The 14,951-nt window shown below is 45.6% G+C and overlaps 1 protein-coding gene across 1 annotated transcript in view; it reads right to left on the reverse strand.

The window, feature by feature from the left end:
* Positions 1 to 4,982: 4,982 nt before the first annotated feature.
* T265_08913 (hypothetical protein) overlaps positions 4,983 to 14,951 on the reverse strand; it is a gene marked incomplete at both ends in the record, with an annotated part of 19,215 nt that continues 9,246 nt past the window's right edge. Inside the window, one exon of the mRNA XM_009174844.1 lies at positions 4,983 to 5,038. Coding sequence (XP_009173108.1) covers positions 4,983 to 5,038 — 56 coding nt within the window. The remainder of the gene's footprint in view (positions 5,039 to 14,951) is intronic.

The raw sequence follows: 14,951 nt of genomic DNA on the forward strand, positions 1-14,951 counted from the left end.
GGTTGTTCACGCTCCTTTTAGAACCCAGTTTAAAGCACTATTAGACACTTATTTATGCAAATCTTCGCGCTGGCAAGCATACTGCCCCGCGCTGAGAACATAAAGAGCAGTGCTACACCTTTTTTCACGTGTGCTTTTCAGGTGAATGACAGCCACTGATCGACAAGAACAAAACCGACCCGGGAAACTTGGGCAAAAGCCTCGATCCTGTGTATCAATCCTTGAAATCCGTGAAGTTAAAAGAAGGCGCTTGCTTTCATGGTGCTGTCTGCGACTCCTACCAGTGGATGCCCATGGGTGATATATAAATGGTAACCCCTCTTTGGAACCTAAATACCCCAGGGGGTTGACGCTCGAAGGACCCCGCAGGACTCGGAGGGCTCTAATCGGCTCTCCTCTGCTTCTCCTCTCTACAAACGAGCTGTTTAAGTGCTCTAAATATTTCAGAATAGCTCATCTTCTCCAGCCCAATGATTTTAGTAGTCGCTAGGCGTTGGTGTTTCTGCAGGTAGGCCGTATTGTGTTTTGAAGCAAGAGACCAGACCTGCGAAGACTTAGATCGTGGAAGTATTATTATTTTATAGGGTGGTGGGACTATTTTTAATCCTTATGAAATTACAGTCCAGAGCGCTTGATGGGGTGCCCTCTAGTCGTTTTGTCGCTTTCTTTCCCCGCTTATTGGCCGTGTTTGCCGCGAACAGTAACGCACAATTTTCGAGTATCTAGAACTCAGTCTATTGTGTGGGCTTCAAACGCATCCTCGAGAAATCTTAGCGCGGCAGGGACGTGTTGACTGAGAAGGCCATCGTCTATCTGATGACCTCCTGTGACTCCGATTGCAGAATGCTCGTCGATGGATTCCCATAATTTTTGCGTTGGCGGCGAAAACAAAGTACGGAGAGCCCAGTCAAACTACCCGATTATATACTCGTAAGGCCAACAACAAGAGGTCGAACAATGACATTTGGGGAACCTAACTTTCCTTTCAAGTCTGCCTCCCTCATGAATTCCCGGAACCTTTAATCCTTCAAAGCACTTCCTCCCACCTTATGATCCTCCAGCTTGAACTGGAGAAAGGGATTATTTTCCGACGTCCAGGTAGTGTGACTCATTTGAGCCTCCTATAATATGCTTTTCGTCACTTGATCCATGAAATGTATTAGGCTTGTTAGACATGGGCAGACTCTGCGGAATCCGTTCTGGTAACCAATCAGGGTATTCAAACCGACCATGTGCTTTGAAATTTCATTGCGGGTGATCGTCACTAAACCCTGAAACCTAACACGTTAGTCTGCTTGGTTGGTGGTAACTCAGCCTCCTCTTTTGTGTGTGGAAACCATATATCACTATCCTCACTGCTTAAATGCCCTTCTATCGGGAGGTAACAGCGTATAGAGAACTAAGAAAAGCGATGACGTTCATCACGGTCCTAGAGAGAGACTGGTCCACATCAAATAAGCATTGGACCTGTGCTCCGATGTGTGCTTATGTTTTACCTAAGCACATTCGACGTACCGGCCATTAGGCTGATCACTGCTTCAGCATCAGAAGAAACGTTTGAAGTAATAAAGTTCAAAACATTTGTTGTGTGCGCTCGACCATGAAGGAAGTAGAGGTCAGAGTTGACGCTGTCGAAAATTTCGACAGCACCACTATCTTGTTCCTGTTCATTAGTGATAATGATAATGTTTATTTCCCGAGTTATGTGCGGCATACCATCAGGTATGATAGAAATGTTACAGTCAGAATAAAAGCATGACTGGCGGGGATTGTGGGCACAGCAGGTTAGGAAAAGGGACAGCATCATTGATGGTGGGCAATATACGAAGTAAGGTTACAGTCAAATAAAAGCATGACTGGCGGGGATTGTGGGCACAGCAGGTTAGGAAAAGGGACAGCATCATTGATGGTGGGCAATATACGAAGTAAGCATGATCAACCGGCAAAGGAGGGAGGCACAGTTGCCGTGCGTTATTGGACGGAATATGGAGCAAGATCAGATCGTTAAGATTTGAAGATGGCGGGCAAAGAAACAAAGTGGAGAGTGCTAAACAAGCGTTTTCTTGTCTGACACATGACAGTAAAAACGTGAAGGTAAAAAATGAGGTACCAGATCATCAGATCAGATGAAGCAGCAGAGCTGGCGTCAGCCAGACGGTCATGTTGAACTAAAGCCTAGAACCACCGTTAAGGCCTCGTGGCCCTGAACTGTTGGACTCAAGTTCAAGGTCACAAAAAATGTAAGTGGAGGGACTAGCAATACGGATAGGTGTTAACATGAATCACAGAGACACGGTGTACAGCAAAACTGCAGAGACTCAGGTCAAGGTCACAAAAAATGTAAGTGGAGGTATTAGCAAAACGGATAGGGTTAGCATGAATCACAGAAACACGGTGTACAGCAAAACTGCAGAGACTCATCGGTGTCGCTGTTTTTGAGTCAGGTAAAATCGGTCATTGGAAGAGTGAGCTGATGGCAACACGCAAGCCGGACTAAAAACTGTATAGAAAGTTATTGAATTTTGTGAGAAGCACAGAAACACAGAGGTGGTTAAATTCGAGGGAACAGTTCAATAGGTTGGAATGAATGTGGCATGGAGTCTGCTGGGGTTAGATGGAGAGTTTGTCGTATTGGCAGTTAATGGAACGAGTGGGTGAGAGGGCGTGGTTGAGAGACGAAACGGAATATTTTACAGCTCTCCTTTATGTCCCTGCCGGCCCTGAATCGAATAACCATTCTGCGTATTTTCTCCCGTTTCTCGTCGTTTTTTGACAAGTTTGTTCCTCATGAACCTACGATAACCAACGGCTGCGTTGTTCATGCATTATTTTGGAGGGGACGCATCTTGGTGGCAGTCTCTAAGCGGAAACGTGCATTGATTGTAGCCTTGTAATCGTCTGATAACTGGTTTCGGAAGCTCTTCCGGTGCACGTGCCATTGATTCTCAAATTCAAGGCGGCCGCACATTTTGTAACTGATTTTATGACCAACCCCCAGAATTTTTGGGATTTCCTGGTTTTTGGGCTTCCGTGCAGTGTGGCTGTAATACCGGTGAAAGAACAAAGGCCTTCGCTGTGGAGTTAGTTATTAGGAAATGCCGACTGACCGGTTACAGACCATTGGACAGGGAAGCAAAACTGTCATTTGCATCTGAGTTACAAAACTGGACGTCCATCTCCTCCTGAACGCGTCATCTTAAACTTTCCTGGATATTCATTGACTCCAATCATTCATCGCTTAAATCCAAGCAAATGTTACAGAGCGTCTGCACAAGTTCCGCAACAGATCTCCCCTTTTCAAAAGACGCAATGCGAAATTCCACGAACAACACACACTACTCGCGTGCCTCCCCATCAGTTGTATCACCGTTACACCGGTAGTGAGAAACGATACTGAGAGCCTTACCCTTGTACACCCTGGAGCCTGAGTGTTAAGATGTACAGTGCTTCCCTCTTCGGTGAGTTCAGTTAGGTAAGAGAACTGTGAGGATGCAGCCAACTACTGCGCCATCACACCCATTCAATCTGTGGATATCCGAGCCTGTAAAGTGAGACTTTATATCACTAATCTCGGTGCCTGACCAGCCTTCTGCGAGTATCACAATGTGCGCCTCCACCTAGTTTTTTTTACAGATGTTACAGGCTTTTACGTCTGCAGACTGCGGTTGCATCGGCCTAGTTTTTACCAGCGCGACCTCCGATCCACGGCCAAGTTCGTTTTCTGGCTCCTTGATTTCATGTTGTTGCCTGATATACAGACCGATTATCTGGTGACCCTCCCAACCAATAATTTCATCACTGTTTCCCAAGAACGGATTTGTGCTGCCTCAATGAGAGTGGTCTGTGGCGCCTGAGTATCGCCATTTCCTATCTTCTCCGGCGTTCGCCGCGACTATCTTTCTGCACAGTGCCACCAGAAAACAAGCAGTCCCATTTCTGATTATTTTGGTAATTCTGACATTGGAGTCCTGATTACTTTGAACGCTTATAGTCTCTATACTTTCTTGTTGAGCATCCTCGTGCTGCTAAGCATTAGAAAATAAGGTCGCGCCAACGATTCAGTCTAACTTGTGACAGTCGGATTGGCTGAGAATCCGGGTGTGCCTGACCATCGGCAGGCTGACCAGGGCCGGAGCGGTGGGAAATGGTTACACGCCACGTGTCCCTCAATTGGCTCCTTCGGCATTCTTGTGTCAGTCTCAATTCTTTGCCATTTTGTGCTGTGCCTCGTGGTAAAATTATGCGAGTTCCTCCCTTCCACCTGAGTGGATACACCGTTGGCCCGCATGCCTGTCTTTCTTCTCCATTAGCAACATTTGCCTCAACAATGGCAAGCCGCTTTGTTTAATTGGGAAGGAAAATTTAAACTCTCGACAACACAGTCAAACGGTGAATTGTGTTCCACTACAAGTAGCGCACTGGTCATACGTCTTTGTTTAGAGCTTCCCGCCCTGACTGAAACAGCTGATCCGGGCGCAATCTAAATCGCACACCTCCTCTAAATGCATTTTGCCTCAGAAGAGAAGAACTTTTCGACAAGGTGATTCTTAAACATGGTGCACAAAAATAGTAGGGAACGGAACTTGTTTGCACCCATGTGTCGTCGCTTGGCGTGAGAAGACTCACGCAGGCCAAACCAAAAAGGCAGAGCCGTTCATCCACATTTGATTAGATGAAACATGTGGACAGCGGTTTGTGCCCCTGGCATTTGACTCGCGCGTTGTTAGAGTGAAAATGCTTTCATTTAGGTTAGGCGTAATCCAGCTTTTTGTGTATTTACACGCCCTCTGAACATCCATACTACGTGGTAACAGAGTGCCAACGGGAGTGTAATATTTTTGGGAAGCACTGTCCAATTTTGGTGACTAGCTACGACCTTGTTCACAGACGGACCCCTGCAAATTCAGCCACATTTAAACTGAGACCAGCGCAGAGTATGTTAGCTGTATCAGAGGTGTGGTGTCAGAAAAAAGGACTGGAAGTTAGTATAATTTCTCAGGAAGACGAAACTGTGGGATTAGAGTGTATGGTTGACGACCTAAAATGATGAAAATTTTGAAGGCAGAAATGTGCATGAGGATCTTGTCTGCAACAAAACATTGAGATTTGCATAATAGAACTACAGTTTAACAACCGAAGTGGAAACATTGATAATCGGTTTACCGAAGAATGTACTTGTATCATGCAGTCGAACTGTAGTCTATGTCCGAGTTGCGCACATCCGTCCAAAAGAATTCTCCATTGAAAACGACCTCAACAAATGTTGTCTTCCTTTCAGAAAACACCTGGGGAAGTGTTCGCATGCGGTAGCCGGGAAGGCAGTTGTGAAAGGCATTTACCCACCAAAAATGATTGATACAGAAAAACATTTCGTAGTTGGCTTGCAAATCTGCCAAAAATTGCGATGAACAAAATGAAGTGGTTTGAATGATACTGTAAACTGTCTAACTAGAGCCATGTGGGCGCCGATAACATGAACAAAATTACAACAATGGTAATATTAGTATTACCAATGTTTCTTCCCAACTGGTGGGTGGCCTATCGTCAAACATGATTGTAATGGTACACTCAGAATAAAAGCACGACTGGCGGGGTTTCTGGGTAGCGTTTATTGCGCGAAAAAAGGATAGTGTCATAATGAGTGGTTATTATCCGATGTGGACGTTAGGGTTTCAAGGTGGCGACCGAAAACAAAATGAAGGAGAGAAAAATAAGAAGCATCCTTCCTGACAAATGACAAAAAACTAAAAATTGTAGAAAAGCAGGAACCAGAACAACGAATTTTGTGGATCGGCATGGTTGGCCTAATCCAGGCGATCAATTTGAACTTGAATTCAAGGCCACCGCTGAGGCCTCCCGGCCATTGTCACGAAAAGCGTAATGGGAGATGATGAGGTAGAGGGATTAACATGCGGATGAAGTGTAGCAGGAATATCATAATCACAATATACAGTGAAACTATAGAGACCCACTGCTGCTTCTGCTATGATGGAGTTGTGGGGAAAGGTTCATTGGAAGAGTAAGTTGATGATAGCACACAAGCCGGAACGCGAACTTTACGGAAAATTATTAAATGTGTAGATAGCGCGGGCTGAGAGTTCACCAAAATGGTTAAATTCGAACGAGAAGTTAAGCGGACTCGAATGGACACGTTTTGGTGGTGGCCGGGACCGAGTGAAGAGTTTGTCCGTATTTGCCGGTAATTAAACAAGCGGACCAGGGGGTACGGTCAAGAGTAGTAGGGGTATAGTTGCGGTGACAGACTCTTGATGCAGCACAAACATTTTTCCGAAGGCAGGTAGAAGCGGTAGGGGGAATGCAATCCTTCGAGTGTAGTCTTTTATCACTGCTCTAATTTTTTACACGACCGCCACCCGTACTCGGACAGTACACTCCAAAGGATGATACCTTCACATTCTCGGGGCCTAAAGCTTCTCTTTTCAAAATTCACACAGTAACAGCTAACCATCTTTATTCCACAGTTACTCACCTTGAACAGAAACTAACTTGTTTTTGGAGTTAGGCTTTTCAGTTCTCTTATAGTGCGTCAGGCGAGATGCCTCTTGTTTTGCCCTCCTTCATTTTGTTTTCGCTCGCCACCTTGAAACTCTAACGTCTACATCGGATAATAACCACTCCTTATGACGCTGTCCTTTTTTGCGCAATAAACGCTACCCAGAAACCCCGCCAGTCGTGCTTTTATTCTGAGTGTGCCATTATGATCTTGCCTGACGAAATGCCGCCCACTAGCTGGGAAAAAATAGGATTGCTAGTCAAAATATTATCGGTTCTGAATTCAGTCGACTTTTGACTGTGTTGCTAACTGATGTTTTCACGCAGTCTAACATGCTTGTGTTAGGTCGGAATGTCTCGATTTAGATTTTTTACAATCGGCTGGCGTTCAACCATCGGGAGTTGGCAAGATTTATCAGCGATTCCATGCACTCCGTTGTTCCAGCTCATCATCGTTAGCAAATTCTAAATTAACACGCAGTAGAATGTTTGTTCCTCCACCTGGCTTTTTTGGGCAAGGCCAACTAGACAGTATCAGCCCAGACAACCGAGATGCCAGCACAAAACACCCTGGGTTCTGCAGGCGGTCAAAGAATAAGATCTGGAACTTTATTCTGGACCGCATCTGACTCGGTCTCCAGATCCGACAAAGGGGTCCCATCGGTCATTTTCCGACTCTTCCAACACACCCAAGTGATATCACCATCCGAAAATCGTCAGCTCATATCAGTTACTGGTGCTCTTTCTGTGATCGAACTACATCACGGGTTCTCCGAGGGGTCGTCGTGTAAATCAAGAACACTTTGTGATGTCGCGCCCCCCACTTATTATTTAGACCCATAACTGACGGCATTATTTCGCCACTATTACCCCCTCGAAGCCCGTTATTCCAGGCGAAACAGCTCACAAGCCCATTTTTTACGCGTTCGCTGGCTATTCAACTCCCTGGTTCCTGGATTTTGGAACTTCGGTCGGTTAATCTTCCCGGGGAGAGTTGTAGTGCCAGGAAATTTCACGAAAACTATCGGCGAAGCATCTCTGAGTAAGTGAAATTTCAGTCTTACGAGCAAGGTGAAAAGTACTCGCAAGTAACCTGTATACACTGCTACGGTGCTCGGATAATACTGGGAATACTCAGAGTGACGCGCAACCTGGCCCTCAACACACAAGATGAACATGATCCCCATGAGACTAATGGGACCCCAGATGTTGCAATACGGATCGTTGCGTGCAGTAAAAATATACAGCACAGTGAGGATAAAATAATTTCATCTTACCTTGCTAGTGAACACCGAACTCGGTGGGTAAATAAGAATCACCTCGAGCGACGTCTCAGCTCAACGCTGAATGTAGTTGGTAAACGGTGCGTTCACACAAAGTGATGAGCAAGATAATGATCGTAAAACTATTTCTTAGTATAAGGAATTGCGCACATCAGACGCTACCTTCATAAAAGTGTAGTCAGTGATGGAAGGAGAGTTTAGATCTGGAAATCACGCTTGAAGATTAGCGGTGTAAACGTTGGTTTACTCCTACGCCATGAAGAGGTGAACGAAGTATCAAGCACGAATGAATATCACTAACACTAGGGCCATTTGGCGTAAACCCGATAACTAATTGAACACTTTAGCGTCCACAGGCTGTGTTGCTCATCAATAGATGTCCCACGCTGGTATTGATGTCGGCGAGCTAAATATGCAAATATACACAAGCACACGCCTTCGTCACTATTATCACCACACTCAGACGGTCGAGCTGCAACCTTTGTTACCACATTCATGCTCTCGCCTACTATCCTCAATGGCGTTTTCCACTTCAGTACTACAAATTACTTTGGCTCACGCTGGATCTTTAGACTAAATCCGGCTGGGTTGCGGCCTCATCCACTGAACCCATTTTTACGGTCGGGAACCATTTATATCTTATCTATTACATAAACACGCCGGACAGAACAAATTTCGGTGCTAATATTGGCAAACCTCAACTACCAAACAAAGAAGTAGAGCGAAGTTCCGACCCTGAATGTTACCACCATCTCTTCAAATGCGTTTAAATTGCCGGGATGGCGACAACAATCCTCCAAGCTGAGGAGAATACGAACCGGCGAGCGCATGCCAGTCCTGGCCCATACCCTCACAAATAATTGTGGCGCAGTAGCCCAGGGTGCCATCCACCCAAACGGGTACAGAGACCACACCACTCTTGGAGCACGTGTAATGCTAGCACTACATTTGTGCAACAACTTCCCCGTACTTTACACACCACCATGGTGATCACTCCTGCATGTGGAATCTGCTGGGATTGGTTAAGTGAACTCTTCCACTGAATTTAATCCATGCCTCTAGAAATCGACCTTGACTCTATGCTTATCTGGTCTATTTTAAAGGTCAAACTTTAAAGCAATCAGGGAGGCCGGAGCACCGAACGGCGCAGCCTCCAAACCTGTGGGCGATGAACGCTACTTGTTATGTACAAAATCCAAGAAAAAGGCATGGTCACAACCAAACGTTACAAAATTAACCTCTTATCTCTGCTTGCGCAATTCTGGAGATCCGGATTTCTCTGTAGGGTGGGAGGAGTCGATAACATTTGGTGACCTTGTGAGAAGACTGTTGCTCACTCAGGCTACTGGATGTTAATGTGAGCCGACGAATGTGAGGCTCAAGCTATACGCACAAACCTAGTCCAACGGCGACCAACGGCACACTAAACTTTACTCCCTGTTGACTACCTTGGCCATTTTGTGAAACTGCTAGGACAGTGCCTATGAGCAACGCCGATTATTAGGCTTCAGCTGTGCACGGTATCCCAACCTAAAAGCCAGCGATGGCCCCTCATAGACACAGCTCTGCGCGCTCCGATTGTCTTCTACCTATAGTAAATGTCGGGCCAGTACCAATGCGGGCCGATAAAAATGAGGCCCCAACCATGCGTGATATCCTAATCTAACGGCCAACAACGGCCCATATTGCTCGTAACTATGGTCGACATCGCCAACCTTGGCTACCTATCTTAATTGCTAAGTCTGTATCTATGTGCGACGCTGAGTATGAGGACTCAGCTTTGCACAGTAGCCCAGTCCAACGGCCAAAGACGGCTACTCATACTCATAATTGCACTCGATTCCCACTGCCGAGGCTACCTATGGTAATTGCTGGGCACTTGCGCGTGCCTGTAGCTGAGTACATTGGCACGGCACCTCCACACTCAGTTTGATGGCACACCCACAAATAACCCCTTCCTTCTCTTGACAGTACCCTATTGCCCACTTGTTCCGTTAATTGCAACTACGAGCAAACGCAGGCTTCATTCTGACCTCAACTTTATGATCACGCCGGTATGCCAAACACCAATTTGGAATAAACATCATTATTGTAAACTGACGACTTGTGTGCTCAAAGTGCACACTAAAGAACGCGAAGATTTTGGTTAGTTCATCCAAAGGTACCTGCGACATTTCCTCCTCTTCGAAGGTGAGAACGATGTCCTCATCCTCCAGATCGACAAAATTTTTGGAGTAGCATATTTGGAAACCGGGTTCAGAAGACAATTCAGCGTTTGTCTTGTTATCTCGTTGGTCACGAAATTAAGTAGACATAGAGAAAAGGCCCACGACGGACACCGCTTTGTGTACGGAGGCTTTTGGAGCTCCCCATATAGTTCGTTTGCCTATTCCGCAACCCCTGTCCGTGACGATGAAGAAGACTGCACGGTTGACAACGCTCACTAAACGCAAACCGTCCCCCAAAATATACTCATTCCGCATGACAGATCATAATCCGCCCTCTGCAAGGAAGGAATGAGAGACTGAAATGGAAGCAACTTTGCTCAGACGCCTGCGTTTCGGACCTGAGGCTGCCCTGTTTGTGGCATGCACGTCGAGCAATCCACAAACGAATCGAAAACTTCACTGATAGAAGAGAACGAATGCTAACAGAGGCTTTAAAAATACACGCAAAATGCCGCCTCAGGGGCCACCGGTTTTTCAAAGCTCAACGCATATATTCAGGCTCCATTCTGAGACTAACTGCCACTACGCGCGCAAAACTAGTGTTTTAACGGCTCCGGTTGATGGAAGCATTGTCTCTATTAAAGCAATGTGAAGTTTTGTGTAAAAGCTGATCAGTTTACGTAGTTTCTGACGTATTTGATCTGCAAATAATCGAAAAACGACTTAGACAATAATCACGCCTATAAAGCCCGCGTAAACTCAAGTTAGATTGGGAATTTGCTTGCAAATCTGCCAAAAATTGCGATGAACAAAATGAAGTGGTTTGAATGATACTGTAAACTGTCTAACTAGAGCCATGTGGGCGCCGATAACATGAACAAAATTACAACAATGGTAATATTAGTATTACCAATGTTTCTTCCCAACTGGTGGGTGGCCTATCGTCAAACATGATTGTAATGGTACACTCAGAATAAAAGCACGACTGGCGGGGTTTCTGGGTAGCGTTTATTGCGCGAAAAAAGGATAGTGTCATAATGAGTGGTTATTATCCGATGTGGACGTTAGGGTTTCAAGGTGGCGACCGAAAACAAAATGAAGGAGAGAAAAATAAGAAGCATCCTTCCTGACAAATGACAAAAAACTAAAAATTGTAGAAAAGCAGGAACCAGAACAACGAATTTTGTGGATCGGCATGGTTGGCCTAATCCAGGCGATCAATTTGAACTTGAATTCAAGGCCACCGCTGAGGCCTCCCGGCCATTGTCACGAAAAGCGTAATGGGAGATGATGAGGTAGAGGGATTAACATGCGGATGAAGTGTAGCAGGAATATCATAATCACAATATACAGTGAAACTATAGAGACCCACTGCTGCTTCTGCTATGATGGAGTTGTGGGGAAAGGTTCATTGGAAGAGTAAGTTGATGATAGCACACAAGCCGGAACGCGAACTTTACGGAAAATTATTAAATGTGTAGATAGCGCGGGCTGAGAGTTCACCAAAATGGTTAAATTCGAACGAGAAGTTAAGCGGACTCGAATGGACACGTTTTGGTGGTGGCCGGGACCGAGTGAAGAGTTTGTCCGTATTTGCCGGTAATTAAACAAGCGGACCAGGGGGTACGGTCAAGAGTAGTAGGGGTATAGTTGCGGTGACAGACTCTTGATGCAGCACAAACATTTTTCCGAAGGCAGGTAGAAGCGGTAGGGGGAATGCAATCCTTCGAGTGTAGTCTTTTATCACTGCTCTAATTTTTTACACGACCGCCACCCGTACTCGGACAGTACACTCCAAAGGATGATACCTTCACATTCTCGGGGCCTAAAGCTTCTCTTTTCAAAATTCACACAGTAACAGCTAACCATCTTTATTCCACAGTTACTCACCTTGAACAGAAACTAACTTGTTTTTGGAGTTAGGCTTTTCAGTTCTCTTATAGTGCGTCAGGCGAGATGCCTCTTGTTTTGCCCTCCTTCATTTTGTTTTCGCTCGCCACCTTGAAACTCTAACGTCTACATCGGATAATAACCACTCCTTATGACGCTGTCCTTTTTTGCGCAATAAACGCTACCCAGAAACCCCGCCAGTCGTGCTTTTATTCTGAGTGTACCATTACAATCATGTTTGACGATAGGCCACCCACCAGTTGGGAAGAAACATTGGTAATACTAATATTACCATTGTTGTAATTTTGTTCATGTTATCGGCGCCCACATGGCTCTAGTTAGACAGTTTACAGTATCATTCAAACCACTTCATTTTGTTCATCGCAATTTTTGGCAGATTTGCAAGCCAACTACGAAATGTTTTTCTGTATCAATCATTTTTGGTGGGTAAATGCCTTTCACAACTGCCTTCCCGGCTACCGCATGCGAACACTTCCCCAGGTGTTTTCTGAAAGGAAGACAACATTTGTTGAGGTCGTTTTCAATGGAGAATTCTTTTGGACGGATGTGCGCAACTCGGACATAGACTACAGTTCGACTGCATGATACAAGTACATTCTTCGGTAAACCGATTATCAATGTTTCCACTTCGGTTGTTAAACTGTAGTTCTATTATGCAAATCTCAATGTTTTGTTGCAGACAAGATCCTCATGCACATTTCTGCCTTCAAAATTTTCATCATTTTAGGTCGTCAACCATACACTCTAATCCCACAGTTTCGTCTTCCTGAGAAATTATACTAACTTCCAGTCCTTTTTTCTGACACCACACCTCTGATACAGCTAACATACTCTGCGCTGGTCTCAGTTTAAATGTGGCTGAATTTGCAGGGGTCCGTCTGTGAACAAGGTCGTAGCTAGTCACCAAAATTGGACAGTGCTTCCCAAAAATATTACACTCCCGTTGGCACTCTGTTACCACGTAGTATGGATGTTCAGAGGGCGTGTAAATACACAAAAAGCTGGATTACGCCTAACCTAAATGAAAGCATTTTCACTCTAACAACGCGCGAGTCAAATGCCAGGGGCACAAACCGCTGTCCACATGTTTCATCTAATCAAATGTGGATGAACGGCTCTGCCTTTTTGGTTTGGCCTGCGTGAGTCTTCTCACGCCAAGCGACGACACATGGGTGCAAACAAGTTCCGTTCCCTACTATTTTTGTGCACCATGTTTAAGAATCACCTTGTCGAAAAGTTCTTCTCTTCTGAGGCAAAATGCATTTAGAGGAGGTGTGCGATTTAGATTGCGCCCGGATCAGCTGTTTCAGTCAGGGCGGGAAGCTCTAAACAAAGACGTATGACCAGTGCGCTACTTGTAGTGGAACACAATTCACCGTTTGACTGTGTTGTCGAGAGTTTAAATTTTCCTTCCCAATTAAACAAAGCGGCTTGCCATTGTTGAGGCAAATGTTGCTAATGGAGAAGAAAGACAGGCATGCGGGCCAACGGTGTATCCACTCAGGTGGAAGGGAGGAACTCGCATAATTTTACCACGAGGCACAGCACAAAATGGCAAAGAATTGAGACTGACACAAGAATGCCGAAGGAGCCAATTGAGGGACACGTGGCGTGTAACCATTTCCCACCGCTCCGGCCCTGGTCAGCCTGCCGATGGTCAGGCACACCCGGATTCTCAGCCAATCCGACTGTCACAAGTTAGACTGAATCGTTGGCGCGACCTTATTTTCTAATGCTTAGCAGCACGAGGATGCTCAACAAGAAAGTATAGAGACTATAAGCGTTCAAAGTAATCAGGACTCCAATGTCAGAATTACCAAAATAATCAGAAATGGGACTGCTTGTTTTCTGGTGGCACTGTGCAGAAAGATAGTCGCGGCGAACGCCGGAGAAGATAGGAAATGGCGATACTCAGGCGCCACAGACCACTCTCATTGAGGCAGCACAAATCCGTTCTTGGGAAACAGTGATGAAATTATTGGTTGGGAGGGTCACCAGATAATCGGTCTGTATATCAGGCAACAACATGAAATCAAGGAGCCAGAAAACGAACTTGGCCGTGGATCGGAGGTCGCGCTGGTAAAAACTAGGCCGATGCAACCGCAGTCTGCAGACGTAAAAGCCTGTAACATCTGTAAAAAAAACTAGGTGGAGGCGCACATTGTGATACTCGCAGAAGGCTGGTCAGGCACCGAGATTAGTGATATAAAGTCTCACTTTACAGGCTCGGATATCCACAGATTGAATGGGTGTGATGGCGCAGTAGTTGGCTGCATCCTCACAGTTCTCTTACCTAACTGAACTCACCGAAGAGGGAAGCACTGTACATCTTAACACTCAGGCTCCAGGGTGTACAAGGGTAAGGCTCTCAGTATCGTTTCTCACTACCGGTGTAACGGTGATACAACTGATGGGAGGCTCTCAGTTTCTCACTACCGGTGTAACGGTGATACAACTGATGGGGAGGCACGCGAGTAGTGTGTGTTGTTCGTGGAATTTCGCATTGCATTGTTTGAAAAGGGGAGATCTGTTGCGGAACTTGTGCAGACGCTCTGTAACATTTGCTTGGATTTAAGCGATGAATGATTGGAGTCAATGAATATCCAGGAAAGTTTAAGATGACGCGTTCAGGAGGAGATGGACGTCCAGTTTTGTAACTCAGATGCAAATGACAGTTTTGCTTCCCTGTCCAATGGTCTGTAACCGGTCAGTCGGCATGTCCTAATAACTAACTCCACAGCGAAGGCCTTTGTTCTTTCACCGGTATTACAGCCACACTGCACGGAAGCCCAAAAACCAGGAAATCCCAAAAATTCTGGGGGTTGGTCATAAAATCAGTTACAAAATGTGCGGCCGCCTTGAATTTGAGAATCAATGGCACGTGCACCGGAAGAGCTTCCGAAACCAGTTATCAGACGATTACAAGGCTACAATCAATGCACGTTTCCGCTTAGAGACTGCCACCAAGATGCGTCCCCTCCAAAATAATGCATGAACAACGCAGCCGTTGGTTATCGTAGGTTCATGAGGAACAAACTTGTCAAAAAACGACGAGAAACGGGAGAAAATACGCAGA

This window comes from Opisthorchis viverrini (assembly GCF_000715545.1).
Source record: "Opisthorchis viverrini unplaced genomic scaffold opera_v5_247, whole genome shotgun sequence".
Taxonomy (NCBI): Eukaryota; Metazoa; Platyhelminthes; class Trematoda; order Opisthorchiida; family Opisthorchiidae; genus Opisthorchis; species Opisthorchis viverrini.